The 20,888-nt window shown below is 38.9% G+C and overlaps 2 protein-coding genes across 4 annotated transcripts; both read left to right on the top strand.

Annotated features, from left to right (window-relative positions):
* Window positions 1-973: 973 nt before the first annotated feature.
* Window positions 974-5,162, top strand: klhl11 (kelch-like family member 11). The gene is made up of 2 exons (XM_031314815.2): window positions 974-1,820; window positions 3,423-5,162. The coding sequence occupies exons 1-2, from the start codon at window positions 1,276-1,278 to the stop codon at window positions 5,005-5,007; spliced, it is 2,130 nt and encodes a 709-aa protein (XP_031170675.1). The 5' UTR covers window positions 974-1,275; the 3' UTR covers window positions 5,008-5,162.
* A 1,812-nt stretch (window positions 5,163-6,974) lies between these two features.
* On the top strand, window positions 6,975-15,597 carry LOC116061001 (7-methylguanosine phosphate-specific 5'-nucleotidase-like). Of its 3 annotated transcripts, none has more exons than XM_031314818.2 (10): window positions 6,975-7,421; window positions 7,671-7,745; window positions 8,077-8,175; window positions 8,794-8,863; window positions 9,084-9,130; window positions 9,331-9,488; window positions 9,734-9,823; window positions 10,913-11,075; window positions 13,990-14,190; window positions 14,273-15,597. In XM_031314818.2, exons 1-10 carry the CDS (start codon window positions 7,419-7,421, stop codon window positions 14,318-14,320), a joined length of 954 nt encoding a protein of 317 aa, XP_031170678.1. In that variant the 5' UTR covers window positions 6,975-7,418; the 3' UTR covers window positions 14,321-15,597. The 3 variants fall into 3 exon arrangements, with proteins under 3 accessions (XP_031170678.1, XP_031170676.1, XP_031170677.1); XM_031314816.2 differs by having other exon boundaries at window positions 6,984-7,421; window positions 14,269-15,595; XM_031314817.2 differs by lacking the exon at window positions 6,975-7,421 and having other exon boundaries at window positions 7,665-7,745; window positions 9,403-9,488; window positions 14,269-15,594.
* Window positions 15,598-20,888: the final 5,291 nt, after the last annotated feature.

Here is a 20,888-nt window from a genome sequence, read left to right as displayed (position 1 = left end):
AAGGCCTGCTGTTTCATCTTTGTTTTGCTGTTTTTATTTAACTGTGAAAAAATGCTTTTTTTTTGTAAAATGCTGTCATATAGTAGTATTATGATGATGATAATAATAATAATAATAAATAACGTATTTAACTTTTCATTTTGGCTGAAGTGTGTAATGTCTAAATCTGTTCTAGGTGAAGAAGTGTGAGCTTTGAACAGAGGTGATAAGCCTGAAACTATAGCTGCATCTCATAACCCTTATTTGATAGCTCCTCGATTCCTCTGTCCTTAGCTGAACCGGAAGTTGTTCTGTCTCTCAGTGAAGGCAGTCTCAAAGCTCTTATTTCTGGAGCTATAGGCAAGGACACAACTTGTCTGTGATAGCCACCATCTACCATAGTGCAACCCCCCATTCCATTAACGTAAACTTTTTTTTCTTAGATGCCCTTTTGTGAAATTATTTTTAGGTTAGTTCAATCTTGATCTTCAGTCGGAAAATAATTGCTAATGAACACAACTGTCTGGGTCTATGATTCAAAAGTCATCACCCAGATTAAATGCACATAGGGACTGTTTTAATTCAAGAGTAAAAATACAGTAGAGGCTTAAAACTCCCTAAAATAAATAGTAATGTTATAAATATGGCTTACACTGGTAAGACTAAAGTTTATTGAAAATGGTTTCTCATCTGTATTTATGTATTTGCAACAATTTGTATACTGCAATAACAATGTAATAACAGGTGTGTTGCATAAATGCCAACTCTGTAGCACCCTTCATTAAAAGACTTCTAAACGATAGTGAACTCAGACTAAAGTCCACACGAAAATTAAAATTGTGCAAAAAGGTTAGTTTGCCAGAGGTGATTTACCAAACTATAATTAATAACACTAAATATGATTGATAACACATTGAATGTATGCTTTATACTCGCCAGGCTAGGGCGTTAGTCAGATATATCAGTTAAGATGTTAGTGTAATTCTAGGATGCAACAACCCATTGCACAGCCCCAGCAGTTATTGTAGGTAAATCGCAACACGCATGCGCAAATACGATGCACCCTTTAAACAAAGTTACATTTCGCTAAAATAAAGACGTGTTAATGCGTCATAACAAAAAAAAAACATGTCGGACTTCTGTTTTGCGGCCGGGATATGGATCTCTTGTGTGGACGTGAATCCGAGAGACTCCCCTCGACTCTCCACCTGAAATCGACTACATTTGGAAAATTCTTAAAGACGGAAGTGAGCAGTCCTGCTTTCCGACCACGGAGGCTGTGAACGCTGCGCATGCATGTCCGTTTTTGAATGTCTATTTACGTGTGTTCTATATGCTTATGAGTTATTCCCGAAGATAGTTCAGAGCTTTCATTTGCCTCTGAGTCTATCTCGCTGCGGTATGGCAGCGGCAGCAGAAGCGCCAGAGGACCGGAGCAGCGGCGCACAGGGAGCGCTAACAGGTGACGGGGAACCTGAGGAGGCCGAGGAGTTCACCTGCTCGGCCTACTGCTCGGAGCTCTCCCGGCGGCAGAACGAGCAGAGGAAGTCGGGGCTGTTCTGCGACGTGACACTGGTCTTCAGCTCCTGTGGGGTGTCTGAGGAGAGGGTCCAGACCTTAACCGCCCACCGCTCAGTGTTATCCGCGGCGTCGCAGTACTTCACACTGCTGCTGGGCGGACAGTTTTCAGAGTCTCTGTCAGGGCGAGTGGAGCTCAAAGGATGGAGCTCGTCAACGGGACCCGACCCAGAAACTGTTGAAAGTGTCCTACAGTTCATGTACACTGGACAAATCGGGGTAACCACTGCAAATGTGCATGAAGTGTTGGAACTTGCCGACAGGTAATTTTTTAAACTATACATCTGAGTAAGAACATTAACTTCCCACTTCCTTATACACGAAGTGTTGGGCAGTAACAGGTTTTGTTTCTACAGGTGAATGAGCCACACCTTGTTTGTTTCCTCATATCAGCAGGTGTGACATGTTTGGATTTCACACACCTGTGGAACTTGGCAGCCCATGGTTTAGCAATTTATGTAAGTAAATAAGTCAGCATAGTGCATTTGTAAGGCATATGGACCTAATAATCAGCCAAAGGCCTACATTTTGTGTACATGATGTTCCAAGTCTTTACCAATAGTCTATGTGATTTAGGGTTGAAATGAACTATTTTCAATCCCAAAAAATGACCATACTATTACCAGAGTGAGCTTTCTAGGAATAGATTTGGCTCATATTTGCAAGTTATGCATTATGTTTTACTGTTAAGGGCCTGACACATCCATGGTATGCCCACACAGGTGTTTTCACTTTTGCCTAATTAGACCTATTTTCAGGACTGATTAGGGTGTGCTTGATTGATAACGTATTGTTCTCCTGTCTTGTTGCACCCGTTAAGGTGGGACAACTTTCACTTTTGCTATTTTTGTTAATACATGGACATTGAACTCATATTATTCCCATCATTGCTACACTCATCTTTTTTTTTTTTTTTTAAACCTTTTATTTATTCAGGGAAAGTGCACTGCAACCTCTTTTGCAGGAACGCCCTGATCACATTCACACAGTTACACATTCATACCTGGAAGCTGCCCGGTACGACCACAGTCTGATCTGCTGGCCACTGAGCAGCTGGTAATGAGGGAGGGACAAGCGCTGCTCTTTCACTTTCCCCACCCTGATTTTATCCTGTCGGTCTGGGGATTGAACCGACGACCTCCCGGTCACAAGCTCACTTCTCTTGAACCTTGAATCTTGAACCTGGGTTGAAGCGTCCAATCAGCCAGAACAACTGAAAACTAAATAAATAATAGGACTTTTGAAAAGCACAGATGTAAATAATGAAGTTAACAAAGGCTCCAATTCCATTTAGCTGCTTCGGTTTTGTGCATACTGGCTCACTGTCACACTGCTATGGCTTACTGGGACATTTGTTAATATTATTAGTGCTTTTCCTTCTATGACAAGTGAAAATATCTGATGTGAAAAAGGCCTGTTATAAACTGTCTATTGATCCACGTTGCATGTAATGGATTACAATATTTGATTGCATCATCAAGAGATGATTTGATAATACTGCACTTTTAATAAGATTTTTAACCAGCAGTTTAAGACCTGCAATTAAGGTTAAAGAAGCATAGTACTGCAAGAAACAGCAAGGCAAGATGTCTCGCCAGTGCAAAAATTAAAAGGTAAACCAACTACGTAAAAGGTTTGCTAGCAGACAGTGTCTTGGTTTCTCTTGGGAATCCATGTTTCTAAACAGTTTGTTACAGAACATGAGTTTTTACTTTACATGGCAAGGGGATAACTAAAGTTTCAGTGTACTGTGTGTAACCTAGTGTACTAGGTTTTATTCCATCGACTTGTAATGCTTAGTTAATCCTGTCTTCTCCCAAGTTTTTATACATTACTGGTCTGATAATTACGACATGTTCACACAGGTTCCTGTTGGCGCAGCTGAAGAACTTCTGCGGAGAGTTTCTGATGAAGAAAGTGAACTTATCCAACTGTGTAGCAGTGCACAGCCTCGCCCACATGTACACCTTGGACCAGCTGGCCCAGGGAGCCGCCAAGACGATTAGAAGAAACTTCCACAAAATAATCCGCAACGAGGAATTCTTCACGCTGCCATTTCACCTGGTACGGGACTGGCTGTCAGACTCAGGAATCACTGTGGATTCTGAACAGGAGTTGTTTGAGGCCATAGTAAAATGGGTGCACCAAAACGCAGAGGAGAGAGAGAAGTATTTTGACGAGCTGTTCAGACTTTTAAGGCTGCCTCAGATTTCTCCTACTTACCTGACACGGGTGGTGAGAAAAGAACCCTTTGTGGCAAACAATGCAGCTTGTCAGCAGCTGGTCTCTGACGCCCTTGAGGTCCACGCTGTTCACTTCGAGAACCTCAAATCAGCTGATTTAGAGCTCTGTGCGTCCTACATGGCAGCGATGCAGCCCCGTCTTGGCCAGAACATGGATGTAATCATGGTAGTGGGTGGTGTTTCAGAAGGTGGAGACTATCTGAGTGAGTGTGTGGGCTACTTTGTTGCTGAGGACCGTTGGGTAAACCTGCCACACATTCACAACCACCTTGACGGACATGCCATCGCAGTCAGTGACAGCCATGTTTATGTGGCAGGCTCCATGGAGCCAGGCTTCGCCAAGACGGTGGAGCGCTTCAACCCCAGCCTCAACACCTGGGAGCAGGTCAGCAGCCTGACCACCCGCAAGCACTCCTTCGGCCTCACATGTGTCAAAGATTTAATCTACAGCATCGGTGGTCATGGCAACTTCAGTCCAGGCTTTAAGGATGTTACTGTCTACGAGCCTGAGCAGGATGAGTGGCACAATCTCGAGCCAGCACCGAAGATACTACGAGATGTAAAAACGGTAAGTGTAGAGGACCGCTACATATACGTGATGGCCAGGACTCCTGTAGACATGGACAACGAGGATGGACTGAGCACTGTGACCATCTGCTACGATACAGAGAGTCACAAGTGGCAGGAAGTGGAGTCCTTACCGCTTATCGATAATTACTGTAGTTTTCAAATGGCTGTTGCATCCACCAACTTCTACCACACAGCTTCTTGTTGTGCGAAGAGCTACAAGGTAACAGCTGAGGCCGCTCAGCAGAAAATAAGCAGAAATATCTCTGACGACATCCTCGACAGTCTCCCTCCAGAGGTCCTCAGCATGGAAGGTACTGCTGTTTGCTACCTGGGTGAAGACATATTCATCATTGGCGGGTGGAGGAACTGCAACAACATGGACAAGCAGTACCGCAAGGAGGCCTACAGTTACTGTGCTGAGAGGAAGCGCTGGATGCTGCTGCCACCCTTACCTCAGCCACGTTGCAGAGCCGCAGCCTGCCACGTTCGCATCCCATACCATTATCTTCGCGGCTGCCAGCACTACCCCATGCCCCAGAACCTGGCTCGCCAAAGAGACCGCATGCAACAGATGCAGCAGCTCCATCGCCGCACGCTCACTTTGCGCAGACAGCTGCAGTCTCAAATCGAATGTTGAGAGCTTTGTCTAGTTAGCACTTAATCTGCTGATCAACGCCTTTATTTAGGTGAAATGTCTGCATGGGCTATCTGGGGCTGGTTTAAATAAAAATAAAAATTAAAAAAAAAAAAGAATTAGCCAGACATGCTACTAGTAAATTGATTACATTATAATTTTGGCCTTACATAATAAACGTATGTCTTTTATTCTGCTAGTAAATGAAACTGTGATTTCTGTGACACTGTCTGATAAGATTGTTGATGTCATTGCTAAACCACTTAGCTTAGCTTTTTAAATGTGGTCTGTGTTAACACCCAATGATGGCAGCATATGTTGTGGTGCAAGTTAGAATAAAAGTGAGACGGTCATCAGTAAAACTTTTCTGTGAAATTTGGTCAAGTTCAGTGTTGAGATGTAAATGTAGCAAATTAAATTACGTTTGAGATGTAAATGTAGCAAATTAAATTACGTTTGTTTATTGTGATGTAAGTTAGAAAAAAAAAGATAAATTACTGTAACAACCTGAGCTGAGCTTGAACGTTTTAATCCTCACTACTTGCATCTAATTTCTCTTCTACCTCCAGTGTCTGTCATGTTTTTTTGCACTGTGCGGGTTGAAATATCTAAATGTTGAACTATGTTGTTTGCCCCACTTAAAAACAGACAATCATGTATAAGAAATTTTGTAGCATGACTTAAGTATTGAGCCAAGCACATATTGGGGAACATAGTGTTCAGTGATTATACGTTTCCCCCTCATTAAAACAAGCTCCCGCTTACAGTGTTGGACTAAAATATGTGCACTACTTTGCCATTCCAATGGATGTGTATGAATGTTTATGATTTATTTATTTCCAAGTTGATGCAACAACTTGAAAAATAGACCACCATAATAGTGATAAGACCCTTTTGGCAAAAAATATGTTATGCCATTTCATGTTGTTAGGACACTGACTCCAGTGCTTAAAGACGGTGGCTTTAGGGAGCTATTTTGTCAACCGTATTAGTGGATTGGTTTGTTCTGCCTTTTGTGCTTCTGGCAAAATTTGCTCTGCCTCTTACTTTGTTTCGCTGCACTATGAAATGTGTGAAACACATCAAATCAGGAGATTGACATGTTTTTGTGCATGGTTCTCACCATGTTCCCAACGTGCCATAACATCCCACCTGCCCCTTATTACATGGTTGAATTAACTGTTTCCTGCACTAAATGACCTTGAATGTTAACTTTAACATTATACAGTGTTGCTTTTTTGACTACAATCCTCTTGACTCAAAACAGTGTTGTGTGCACCAGTTGCTGAGCTCATTGTCTGTTGAAATTGCTAGTGCCTGTGGTATCCCCAGCCAAGCTCTCTATAAATGTTATCAATAACATTTTTCTACTAACATACTGTACATGAATGGAAATAATTTGATCAGTTGTAGGTCGAGGTTTTGAATTTTTCAACAACTTGTTTTAAGCCCCTTTTCTCATGTAACGTGCACAAAACCACAGGAACAGAGCAGACACAGGCAGATTTTAGATCAAGCTTTCAAGTTTAGATTTTGGTCCCAGTTTGATCATTGGACAGTTGATTTTGATTAAAGTATGACTGCGTTACATATGGTGCCATTCCGTATGTATGTGCAAGAAAGTGTGCCTATACATTTGAAATAAATAGTGAAATCAGTTGTCATCTCTGAATCTGTCTTCAACTTTGTTATGACGAAGTTATGGTGATTTCATTGGTCTATATCTACAAATAACTTTCATTAGACACATTTTTTTTGGGGAAACTGACCAATACAAATAGTCACTAAAATATTCCTCATTGCAGCTGTAATGATAATCTATGTCCCTCTCTGAGGATTCGGTACAAAAATAGCTACAATATTTATCAGTGACGTCAATCCTTAATATCAATGTCGATTCCGGTTCATCATTAACCAGCTTGAAGCACAGCAATTTAGACAGCAGAATAGATGTTTAAATAGAGATACATAAAACCCCAAGAAGAAGAAGAATATTAATGTGATGTAGCTAAATGTGCCATATTTACGCTAAGCTAGCCACAAGGCTAATTTCAATATACTTTCAGCGCTGTGGGGATAGGTCTGTCAATGCAAGATTATTTCAGTAACAACTAATAATGTGATGTGATGCGGTACTACGGCGAAAATGCCCTCAGTTAAATAGGAACGAAAGTGCGTCGGAACCTTTGTGTTTATTACGTTGAAGCGGTGGAATGCTGCTTGCGCGTCCGACAAACAGAACGTAAACAAATAATTCAAACTGATAGTCGACTGTAAACCTACATGATTTCAGTACTAACGCTATGATATATCTTTGTAGATACACACAGCTTGTTGTTTAACATTATGCACTTTTAACGGTTGTTCCGAATAGCAGTGAACACTTCGCGGACGCGTCCGTTCTCCGTTTGAAAATGGTAAGTTGTAACTTCCAGCTGTTAGCGTACTTGTTAGCCAATCATTATGGTCACCCAGTAACGATAGTCAAACAGGCTATTCAAGTTAAAATATGTGCAGGTATGAGCACTGTTTAAAGCCAATACATTAAATGAGTTATGTTAAAATGAGTACCAAATTACCATTTTTGCCCAGGAAAAATCTCAGGAAAATGCAGACCTGTAAAATAAAACATTACCAAAACGAGTTTTCTCCCTGGCTTTATGCAGATATACCATATTCCCTCGATCTACACATCGGTGCGGTCCGTCTTGGCAATCTGGCACCAGCTGAGGAAGGCTGAGGTGAGGAAGCTCTCCTGAATAAAGACAAATGGAGTTTTATTTCACAAACTTTACTTAGCTGTAATTCTGGCTTGAAAGTATCTGTGATTGGGAGCACTGAGCACAAATACTTTAATGTATTTATGTGCACACAGTCAAAAAAAGATGATGTTTGACTTAAGACATCATCTTTGGATGCTTGTTCACAACTTCAAACTTACATGAATTCGATATTAGCTATAGTGCAAGCATGTAACATATTTCTGAAGTCTGCTTTTGCCTCCCGTCACTCTCTTACTGTTATGCTCTCTGGATAAACATGCACTGTAAGACTAAACTCTTCTCTGTTCAGATCCCAGAGCTGGCCAAGTGCTCAGTGCTGATGAGGGAGCGCAGCAGAGTGGAGGAAACAATCTACGCCATGCAGCGAGCAGGTGCAGGCAGCCTGCAGGTGAGTAAACTGTGTAGCATTTCATCAGCAGTAAGAATACTTTCAGATCAAAATTCAGTCAAATACAGGAAATGACACCAAAACATATTAAACATAAGAGGAGGAGGGTGACACATATAGCCAACAGTTACACATGCTTGGAGAGTTTACTTGGTGAACCGCTGTCAGAACAAATGGTCATGTTTACCTAATTAGGATAAGATAACCTTTATTGATCGTATGGGATATAGCATATAGTAAAAGGTGAAAGGTAGTAATGTAATATAACATAATATGTAGGACAGCAGTATAACATAGCGAGTATAATATAGTACACTAAGTGGTGTATAATATATAAGAGAATATATCAACATATATTACATAGCAAGGTATACATAATGGGTATATCATCCAGCCAGCATTCCAACAGAGAAGAGACTATGGTATAGAGTCCAAAAAAGCGCATTCCATTAGAATTAATTTATAGGGACTGAAGTTAGATTTGACTACTGCACTATCGACAAAATCTTAGACCTCACAGACACAGTTTCAACTAAAAAAATTTGATTGTATCATACATGTGTGGTAGCCGAGTGAAAGAGTACAATTTTTCTGATCTAAATAGTTATATTTCCTCAGGTAATCTCAGACTTTGATATGACACTGACCAGATTTGCCCACAACGGAAAGAGAGTTCCCACCACGCACAGTAAGCACACAAATAACTGACTCTTTAAAAATATTTTCTGCATCTTGGCCAAATCATGTTCTTATGATGGAATCTGCACATTTCCATTATTAGATCCAAATGATTTGTTAATTGACTCAGTTTGCATTTGTGCATTCTTTACTTTTTTCATTATTTTTTACTTTTTTGTCTGAGTGCTTTTCTGAAACTGTTACAAACCTGTTTCCCCTCATTTAACCAGACATCCTGGATAACCAATTGTTGATCGATGAAGATTGCACTAAAAAGGTAAATGGTATGTCATTAATAAGTACACAATTTGAAAGATAAAGGGCCCATTTTACACTTCTATAATTGTTCCCACTGCAGTAACTGCAGCTGTGTGTGCTTGTGCAGTGACATGCAAAATTATATTTACAAATCCAAATTTTTATTCAGACCATGAACTGCTAGATAAACTAATGCTCACTGGTCTGCAATTCTCTCAGCAAGTCCATGCTGATACATCCTTTGCAGGAGGTCTGTATATATGTTCAGTATGTTTTGTTGTTCCACTGCAGATGAGGGAGTTGTTGAACACCTACTATCCCATAGAGATTGATGCTAGCAGGACTGCAGAAGAAAAGCTGCCTCTCATGGTGGAGTGGTAAGAAACAAAGAGACCGACCTAATTAATAGCACCCGTCTATTTCAATTGGATTAAAGTCTAATTTTACAATGACAAACCATGCACGGCGACTTTTCTCAGTGGAGCAGTTGAATTCTGACATGATAACATTTTAACTGTCAAACTCAGTATTTAAAGCTCCACTTCCTGAAATGACTAAAGAAAAGTGAATCAAACCCTAGCCTGATTGAGATGTTACATTTGTGTTGTGCTGCTCTTTGCAGGTGGACTAAAGTACATGAGCTGCTGATTCAGCAGAGGATCAGGAAGGACATGCTGGCCCAGGCTGTCAGGGAATCCAGCGCTATGCTCAGGTATGCGCTATGCTCAAATCTCACTGGTTCCAGTGGTGGAAAGTAACCAAGTACATTCACTCAAGTACTGTACTTAGGTACAAACTTAAGGGACTTGAACTTTACTTGAGTACTTCATCTACGTATCAGAGGCAAATATTGTACTTTCTACTCCACTACATTTGTCTGACAGCTTTAGTGATTTTTTCAGATTACAGAATGTCATAACCTTCCTGTCCAGTTAAAACCATGTATCTCCAAATATGGTGATTTGGAATTGTTCTAATAAACTGAAGGATGAAGTGTTCCTTTATTGATTGAGAAAATTCTCGTACTTCTAAAGCTAAATAAACTATTATTGGTATTGTCACAAAGCTGAAAATAGGGCTGTTTTTTGGAGCTCATGAAAAGTTGACTATTTAGAGATACGTTGTTCTCACAGGACAGCGACGCTACAAACATATGATGATCTTATAGAATGTGATGCATTGCTGTAGATTAAAGTATATAAAGGAGTCAAAATTAGCACAACCTTAAACATCTACAGCAGTAAACTGCATCATACACATTAATGCAACAGTGATATAAATCGATACATCATATGTAATAGGAAAACACTGACAGGGAACATGTGTCTGCATAATTAGTACTTTTACTTTGATACATTTTGCTGATAATACGTACATACCTTTACTTAAGTAAGGTTTTGAATGCAGGATTTTTATTTGTAGTGGAGTATTATTACAGTATGGTGTTATTACTTTTACTTAAGTAAAGGATCTGAATACAGTTTTTCTACCAGTGACTGGTTCTACAGCGAACATGTTAAGTTTATTCCATTGTCATGCACAAAAACAACTCTGAACTGAAAACATTACAACACGATAATTGTGTTGGTTATAATTGTTAAAAAATAAGTTTTGCATTAGTGAAAACAAATACATGTTGAACATAGTTTACACCAATTTAACTTCTTGTTTTACTATTTGACAACATGTTCTGGAACACTTGCTCAGGATAATTAAAATTTCTCACATGCAGTAATTCAAATGTTTTCTCAATTAGTCATTGGTGCTTGTGTCAAATGGGTGGTGTGTGTGATTTCTTAAGGGACGGCTACAAAGTGTTTTTTGACCGTCTGACGGAGCAGCAGGTCCCTCTGTTGATCTTCTCGGCTGGTGTTGGAGATGTCTTGGAGGAGGTGATTCGACAGAACCACGTCTTCCTTCCCAATGTCCACATCATCTCCAACTACATGGACTTTGACCAGACTGTGAGTTTGACCACACCTAGCTTTACTGGGATTTTGTGTCATATGAATTATTGTATGAAATGCCATGTAGAATATTTAAATTGTTGAAAAGATCTCCCACCGTACCTTTTTATTTTAAAAAAAAAGAAGAAAAAAAAACGCTTTAAAAAAATACAGGCCAGTCACTGAGCCCCTTAAATATACCAATGATACCAAAAGCATTTTTTTCCTATCAGTTTATTGATTTCAATCCATCCATCCATCTTCGTCCGCTTATCCGGTCTCGGGTCGCGGGGGTAGCAGCTCCAGCAGGGGACCCCAAACTTCCCTTTCCCGAGCCACATTAACCAGCTCCGACTGGGGGATCCCGAGGCGTTCCCTGGCCAGGTTGGAGATATAATCCCTCCACCTAGTCCTGGGTCTTCCCCGAGGCCTCCTCCCAGCTGGACGTGCCTGGAACACCTCCCTAGGGAGGCGCCCAGGGGGCATCCTTACCAGATGCCCGAACCACCTCAACTGGCTCCTTTCGACGCAAAGGAGCAGCGGCTCTACTCCGAGCTCCTCACGGATGACTGAGCTTCTCACCCTATCTCTAAGGGAGACACCAGCCACCCTCCTGAGGAAACCCATTTTGGCCGCTTGTACCCTGGATCTCGTTCTTTCGGTCATGACCCAGCCTTCATGACCATAGGTGAGGGTAGGAACGAAAACTGACCGGTAGATTGAGAGCTTTGCCTTCTGGCTCAGCTCTCTTTTCGTCACAACGGTGCGATAAATTGAATGTAATACCGCACCCGCTGCGCCGATTCTCCGACCAATCTCCCGCTCCATTGTCCCCTCACTCGCGAACAAGACTCCAAGGTACTTGAACTCCTTCACTTGGGGTAAGGACTCATTCCCTACCTGGAGAAGGCACTCCATCGGTTTCCTGCTGAGAACCATGGCCTCAGATTTAGAGGTGCTGATCCTCATCCCAGCCGCTTCACACTCGGCTGCGAACCGATCCAGTGAGTGCTGAAGGTCACAGGCCGAAGCACCTTGGTGCCGACCGAAAGTCCTTCTCCATGTCTTCTCCGAACTTCTCCCACACCCGCTGCTTTGCCTCTTTCACGGCAGAGGCTGCAGCCCTTCGGGCCCTTCGGTACCTTGCAACTGCCTCCGGAGTCCTCTGGGATAACATATCCCGGAAAGACTCCTTCAGTCGGACGGCTTCCCTGACCACCGGTGTCCACCACGGTGTTCGTGGTTTACCTCCCCTTGAGGCACCTAAGACCCTAAGACCACAGCTCCTCGTCGCAGCTTCAGCAATGGAAACTTTGAACATTGTCCACTCGGGTTCAATGCCCCCAGCCTCCACAGAGATGCACGAAAAGCTCCGCCGGAGGTGTGAGTTGAAAGTCTGTCGGACAGGGGCCTCCTCCAGACGTTCCCAATTTACCCGCACTACCCGTTTGGGCTTACCAGGTCTGTCCAGAGTCTTCCCCCACCCCCTGACCCAACTCACCACCAGATGGTGATCGGTTGACAGCTCTGCCCCTCTCTTCACCCGAGTGTCCAAAACATACGGCCTCAGATCAGATGAAACGATTATAAAATCGATCATTGACCTTTGGCCTAGGGTGCTCTGGTACCAAGTACACTTATGAGCATCCCTATGTTCGAACATGGTGTTCGTTATAGACAATCCATGACTAGCACAGAAGTCCAACAACAAACAACCACTCTGGTTTAGATCAGGGAGGCCGTTCCTCCCAATCACGCCTCTCCATGTGTCTCCATCATTGCCCACGTGCGCGTTGAAGTCCCCCAGCAGAACTATGGAGTCCCCCACTGGAGCCCCATACAGGACTCCACTCAAGGTCTCCAAGAAGGCCGAATACTCCGTACTCTTGTTTGGTGCATATGCACAAACAACAGTCAGAGTTTTCCCCCCCACAACCCGCAGGCGTAGGGAGGCGACCCTCTCGTCCACCGGGGTAAACTCCAACGTAGCGGCGCTCAGCCAGGGGCTTGTGAGTATCCCCACACCCGCCCGGCGCCTCACACCCTGGGCAACTCCGGAGAAGAAAAGAGTCCAACCCCTATCCAGGAGTATGGTTCCAGAACCGAGACTGTGCGTAGAGGTAAGCCCCACCAGATCTAACCGGTAGCGCTCCACCTCCCGCACCAGTTCCAACTCCTTCCCCCACAGAGAGGTGACATTCCACGTCCCCAGAGCCAGCGTCTGCTGCCCGGGTCTGGTCCGTCGAGGCCCCTGACCTTCACTGCCACCCGTGTGGCAGCGCACCCAACCCCAGCGGTTCCTCCCACAGGTGGTGGGCCCATGGGATGGAGAGATGGATGCCACGTAGCTTTTTCGGGCTGTGCCCGGCCGGGCTCCGTGGCAAACCCGGCCACCAGACGCTCACTGACGAGCCCTCCATCTGGGCCTGGCTCCAGACGGGGGCCCCGGGCTTCCTCCGGGCAGGGTCACTCCATCTCTTCCTCGGTCACTCATAGGGTTTTTGAACCATTCTTTGTCTGGCCCCTCACCTGAGACCACTTTGCCTTGGGAGACCCTACCAGGAGCACAAAGCTCCAGACAACACAGCCCTCAGGTTCATAGGGACACACAAACCTCTCCACCACGATAAGGTGATGGTTCCCGGAGAAGATTGATTTCAAGGCATGGAAAATGGTAACATAATAAATGAATTACATCAAGCTAATTTGGAGCTAATAAAAGCAAGCAGTACTACTGGTAGAGTATTTTCCTTCATGATATTACGTCTCTATGTCTCTTTTTGATCTCTGTTCTATTTAGCACATTACAATTCCTCTTGGTTGCTAATAGAGTTCGATAAAAGTACTGAAACATACATGAGTTTACTCCACCAGCTTCAGTCTTTGTTTGAGAGTTACAGTAACCTTTACTGAACGTTGTGTTGTTAATAAGGGGGTCCTGCGAGCCTTTAAAGGCCAACTGATCCACACCTTCAACAAAAGGGAAGGTGCTCTGTCACATGCAGCTGGCCTCAGGGCGCTCCAGGGTCGACCCAACGTGCTGCTGCTGGGAGACTCTTTAGGAGACCTAACCATGGCTGACGGCGTGTCTGAGCACCAGAACATCCTCACCATTGGCTTCCTCAACGACCAGGTCAGACTCCTGTATATAAGAATATCAACACATTGAGGTTTAGAATTTTGGGTTCTCAGCATCTGCATTCTGTCTCAGGTAGAAGAGAGAAAAGAGTCGTACATCAACTCCTTTGACATCGTACTGGTGAAGGACGAGACGATGGACGTTCCCAACGCCATCCTCAGATACATTACCTCATCAAGAGACAGGAAGTAAGAGGCACACGGAGGGACTTCATGACAACATACACAGATGGACTTGTTCACTCCGTTCACCATGCTGCATGCTGGACAATTGCACATCATCACTTACCTCAAATCCCAACTTGAAACTTTTTATTATTACACTCTCAGTGTTTTTACTGTATATCAAGGCCATCCTACCAAAGTCCAGATGTTAAAAGATCTAAATTAGGTCATGCATTTGCAACTTAGTTTAGAAGAATCTGGGATTTGTGTCAGTATTGCAACTTCACAGACTATTAGAGGGCTGGGTAAAACTCTTTTCTTCCTGCTGTTTAATTTGTTTGAAGGAATCCTCACAATGTCTTGATGAAAACTTTACCGACAGAATGGCAATGTACAACCATAACAGAACTTATTGCAGGGATAATTTATATGGTCTTGTTTCAAATGCATAAAAGAACATAGTACATTGCAGTACCAGCAGCCTCCCTCTGAAAACAATTCAGCAACCTTTTAAAAATATCCATATAAAAAATTACAGGGTGTATTTCTAAATGTCTGTCCTCTTTACAGCACAAACGCACATTCTAATTTTTACTTTGTTGGTTTACAGTGTGAGGAGGCTTTTAAATATCTTTTACATTAAGCTTGCGTATGAGCAAAGATGTAAAACACTTTTTATAAATGTCTCTTTATCTGCCAATACTACATATTGATGCTGTTCTGGTGTGTTTTGTGTACTGTATATTACATTATAATGTAGTATTATTAGTTTACTTGCAGGGTGCAGCTAACTTGACAGTGATGTTATCGGTCTTGAAGCTACTGTATTTATTAAGAGCCATTTTCTTTACCTGTGACAGTGAAGACAAACATGTTAATGCTAGCATCAAACACAATGCTACAGTATTGCAGTATACCTAATGAGTATTTTGTCTTACAACTGAAACACGGTGGCTGCTAGAAATTAGGACTTAACATTGAGCTAGTTGCACTTTACTGTAAGTGTCAGAGTAAAGATTAATATGGACTAACTTGCAAGTGTGCTCTTCTCACCTTAAGGTATAGTTCACATTTTTAAATCCTAGTGAAAGGATTGTCCCTTGAATTCCTTGAGTATGTAATAACCCTTGTCTCCAACAGAAATTCCATGTAAGTCATACTATACTATATGACTTATATAGACATAATATAGGATGACTTTTCAACATACTATACTTTGACTTTTATTACTTATTTCGACATACTCTAATATGACTTTTCTATGACTTTTTCGATATTTCAACTGTTTTTGATGACTTTTTCATGACTTTTTTGGACATACTATACTATGACTTTTTTCGAGATGCTATCCTATGACTTTTTTCAACTTTTTTTGATATGCTATACTATGACTTTTTTCAACTTTTTTCGACATACTATACATTGATTTTTTTCAACATGCTATACTATGACTTTTTTTCAACTTTTTTCAACATACTATAACTATGACTTTTTTATGACTTTTTTGGACATACTATGCTATGACTTCTTTTGACGTGCTATACTATGACTTTTTTCAACTTTTGTCGACTTTTTTGAAATAGAATAATATGACTTTTGTCGAAATGCTATCCTATGACTTTTTCAGACATGCTATACTATGAATTTTTATGACAATTGTTTTAGCAATAATGTGTAACACTTGTACATCAATAAAAATGTGTTTCTTTTAAATGTGTTATGTTTGTACTTCTTGTTAAAAGTCACACAACAGACACTTCTCACCATCATACAATAAAACTTAGTCTCATGATACCTGTGTGTGACACTACTTTAATAAAGTAGACTTATTTTGCTGTACTATGACTTTTTTCAACTTTTGTCGACACGTTATAAACTATGACTTTTGGTCGACTTTTTTTAAATAGAATACTATGACTTTTGTCGACATGCTATACTATGACTTTTTTCGACATACTATACTATGACTTTTTCATGACTTTTTCGGACATGCTATACAATGAATTTTTATGACAATTGTTTTAGCAGTAATGTGTAACACTTGTACATCAATAAAAATGTGTTATGTTTGTACTTCTTGTTAAAAGTCACAAGACAGACACTTCTCACCATCACACAATAAAACTTGGTCTCATGATAGCTGTGTGTGACACTACACTACTTTTTTCGACATGCTATACTATGACTTTTTTTCTCGACTTCTTCGACATACTATACTATGACTTTTTTCAACCTTTTTCGACATGCTATACTATGACTTTTTTGACATACTATACAATGACTTATTTTCAACATACTATACTATGACTTTTTTATGACATTTTCGGACATTCTATACTATGATTTTTAATAACATTTGTTTTAGCAATAATGTGTAACACTTGTACATCAATAAAAATGTGTTTCTTTTAAATGTGTTATGTTTGTACTTCTTGTTAAAAGTTACACGACAGACACTTCTCACCATCACACAATAAAACTTAGTCTAATGATACCTGTGTTTGACACTACTTTTTTTCAACATGCTATACTATGACTTTTTTCGACTTTTTTCGAAATACTATATACTATGACTTTTTTCAACCTTTTTTGACATACTATACTATGACTTTTTTATGATTTTTTCGACATACTATACTATGACTTTTTTTCAACTTTTTTCGGCATACTATACTATGACTTTTTTCAACATACTATACTATGACTTTTTTTCAACTTTTTTCGGACATACTATGACTTTTTCGGACATGCTATACTATGAATTTTTATGACATTTGTTTTAGCAATTATGTGTAACACTTGTACATCAATAAAAATGTGTTATGTTTGTACTTCTTGTTAAAAGTCACACAACAGACACTTCTCACCATCATACAATAAAACTTAGTCTCATGATACCTGTGTGTGACACTACTTTAATAAAGTAGACTTATTTTGCTGTACTATGACTTTTTTAAACTTTTGTCGACACGTTATAAACTATGACTTTTGGTCGACTTTTTTTAAATAGAATACTATGACTTTTGTCGACATGCTATACTATGACTTTTTTCGACATGCTATACTATGATTTTTTTCAACTTTTTTTGACATGCTATACAATAAATTGTTATGACAATTGTTTTAGCAATAATGTGTAACACTTGTACATCAATAAAAATGTGTTTCTTTTAAATGTGTTATGTTTGTACTTTTTTCGACTTTTTTCGAAATACTATATACTATGACTTTTTTCAACCTTTTTTGACATACTATACCATGACTTTTTTCGACATAGTATACTCTGACTTTCGGACGTACTATACTATGACTTTTTTCAACATGCTGTACTATGACTTTTTTTTTCTCAACTTTTTCGACATACTATACTGTGACTTTTTTCGACATACTATACTATGACTTTTTTATGACTTTTTCAGACATGCTATACTATGAATTTTTATGACAATTGTTTTAGCAATAATGTGTAACACTTGTACATCAATAAAAATGTGTTTCTTTTAAATGTGTTATGTTTGTCGTGTGACTTTTAACAAGAAGTACAGACACTTCTCACCATCATACAATAAAACTTAGTCTCATGATACCTGTGTGTGACACTACTTTAATAAAGTAGACTTTTTTTTTAACATGCTATACTATGACTTTTTTCAACTTCTTTCGACATGCTATACTATGACTTTTTTCAACTTTTGTCGACACGTTATAAACTATGACTTTTGTCAACTTTTTTTAAATAGAATACTATGACTTTTGTCGACATGCTATCCTATGACGTTTTTTGACTTTTTTCGAAATACTATACTATGACTTTTTTCGACATAGTATACTATGACTTTTGTCAAGATACTATACTATGACTTTTTTATGACTTTTTCGGACATTCTATACTATGAATTTTTATGACAATTGTTTTAGCAATAATGTGTAACACTTGTACATCAATAAAAATGTGTTTCTTTTAAATGTGTTATGTTTGTACTTCTTGTTAAAAGTCACACGACAGACACTTCTCACCATCACACAATAAAACTTGGTCTCATGATACCTGTGTTTGACACTACTTTTTTTCTACATGCTATGCTATGATTTTTTTTGACTTTTTTCGAAATACTATATACTATGACTTTTTTCAACATAGTATACTATGATTTTTGTCAAGATGCTATACTTTGACTTTTTTTGACATACTATACTATGACTTTTTTCAGCATACTATGCTATGACTTTTTTATGACTTTTTCGGACGTACTATACTATGACTTTTTTTCAACTTTTTTCGGCATACTATACTATGACTTTTTTCAACATGCTATACTATGACTTTTTTTTTCTCGACTTTTTCGACATACTATAGTATGACTTTTTTTCAACTTTTTTCGGCATACTATACTATGACTTTTTTTCAACTTTTTTCGACATACTATACTATGACTTTTTTCGACATACTATAGTATGACTTTTTTTCAACTTTTTTCAACATACTATACTATGACTTTTTTTTCAACTTTTTTCGACATACTATACTATGACTTTTTTTCAACTTTTTTCGACATACTATACTATGACTTTCTTATGACTTTTTCGGACGTACAATACTACGACTTTTTTTGACATGCTATACTATGACTTTTTTTCGACTTTTTCGACATACTATACTACGACTTTTTCAACCTTTTTCGACATACTATACTACGACTTTTTTGACATACTATACTATGTCTTTTTTATGACATTTTTGGACATTCTATACTATGATTTTTTTATGACATTTGTTTTAGCAATAATGTGTAACACTGTACATCAACAAAAATGTGTTTCTTTTAAATGTGTTATGTTTGTACTTTTTAAAAGTCACACGACAGACACTTCTCACCATCACACAATAAAACTTGGTCTCATGATACCTGTGTGTGACACTACTTTAATAAACTAGACTTTTTTTTGACATACTATACTATGACTTTTTTCCGATTTTTTTGATATAGTATACTATGACTTTTGTTGACATACTATACTATGACTTTATTATGACTTTTTTTCGACATACTATAATATGACTTTTTTCGACATACTATACTATGACTTTTTATTCAACTTTTTCAACCTACTATATTATGACTTTTTTATGACTTTTTTCCAACATACTATACTATGACTTTTGTTGACTTATTTCAACATAATATACTATGACTTTTGTCGACTTTCCATACTATGACTTTTTTCGACTTATTCGACATACTGTACTATGACTTTTTTTAGACATACTATACTATGACTTTTTCATGACTTTTTCAGACATGCTATACTATGAATTTTTATGACAATTGTTTTAGCAATAATGTGTAACACTTGTACATCAATAACAATGTGTTTATTTAAATGTGTTATGTTTGTACTCCTTGTTTAAAGTTACACGACAGACACTTCTCACCATCATACAATAAAACTTAGTCTAATGATACCTGTGTGTGACACTACTTTAATAAACTAGACTTTTTTTCGACATACTATACTATGACTTTTTCATGACTTTTTCGGACATGCTATACTATGAATTTTTATGACAATTGTTTTAGCAATAATGTGTAACACTGTACATCAACAAAAATGTGTTTCTTTTAAATGTGTTATGTTTGTACTTTTTAAAAGTCACACGACAGACACTTCTCACCATCACACAATAAAACTTGGTCTCATGATACCTGTGTGTGACACTACTTTAATAAAGTAGACTTTTTTTTTGACATACTATACTATGACTTTTTTCCGATTTTTTTGATATAGTATACTATGACTTTTGTTGACATACTATACTATGACTTTATTATGACTTTTTTTCGACATACTATAATATGACTTTTTTCGACATACTATACTATGACTTTTTATTCAACTTTTTCAACCTACTATATTATGACTTTTTTATGACTTTTTTCCAACATACTATACTATGACTTTTTTCGACATACTATACTATGACTTTTTTCGACATGCTATATACTATGACTTTTGTTGACTTATTTCAACATAATATACTATGACTTTTGTCGACTTTCCATACTATGACTTTTTTCGACTTATTCGACATACTGTACTATGACTTTTTTCGACTTATTCGACATACTGTACTATGACTTTTTCATGACTTTTTCGGACATGCTATACTATGAATTTTTATGACAATTGTTTTAGCAATAATGTGTAACACTTGTACATCAATAACAATGTGTTTATTTAAATGTGTTATGTTTGTACTCCTTGTTTAAAGTTACACGACAGACACTTCTCACCATCATACAATAAAACTTTGTCTAATGATACCTGTGTGTGACACTACTTTAATAAAGTAGACTTTTTTCGACATGCTATATAGTATGACTTTTGTCGACTTTTTGTACTTTTGTATCTTGTACTATGAATCTTTTCAACATGCTATACTATGATTTTTTTTTCAGACTTTTTCGACATACTATACTATGACTTTTTTGACATACTATACGATGATTTTTTACGACATTTGTTTTA

This window comes from Sander lucioperca, chromosome 22 (assembly GCF_008315115.2).
Source record: "Sander lucioperca isolate FBNREF2018 chromosome 22, SLUC_FBN_1.2, whole genome shotgun sequence".
Lineage (NCBI taxonomy): Eukaryota > Metazoa > Chordata > Actinopteri > Perciformes > Percidae > Sander > Sander lucioperca.
The sequence above is the reverse complement of the archived record's forward strand: the minus strand, read 5'-3'. Positions and strand labels throughout refer to the sequence as shown.

What these genes read in the sequence shown, in the direction of transcription:
- LOC116061001 (XM_031314816.2), top strand. An exon ending in GAGAGTTCCCACCACGCACA is followed by an intron (nt 8,864 to 9,083) that starts GTAAGCACACAA and finishes TCATTTAACCAG; the next exon opens with ACATCCTGGATAACCAATTG. An exon ending in GAATCCAGCGCTATGCTCAG is followed by an intron (nt 9,824 to 10,912) that starts GTATGCGCTATG and finishes TGATTTCTTAAG; the next exon opens with GGACGGCTACAAAGTGTTTT.
- klhl11 (XM_031314815.2), top strand. Translation starts at nt 1,276, where the DNA reads ATGTCCGTTTTTGAATGTCTATTTACGTGTGTTCTATATGCTTATGAG. An exon ending in GTGTTGGAACTTGCCGACAG is followed by an intron (nt 1,821 to 3,422) that starts GTAATTTTTTAA and finishes ATGTTCACACAG; the next exon opens with GTTCCTGTTGGCGCAGCTGA.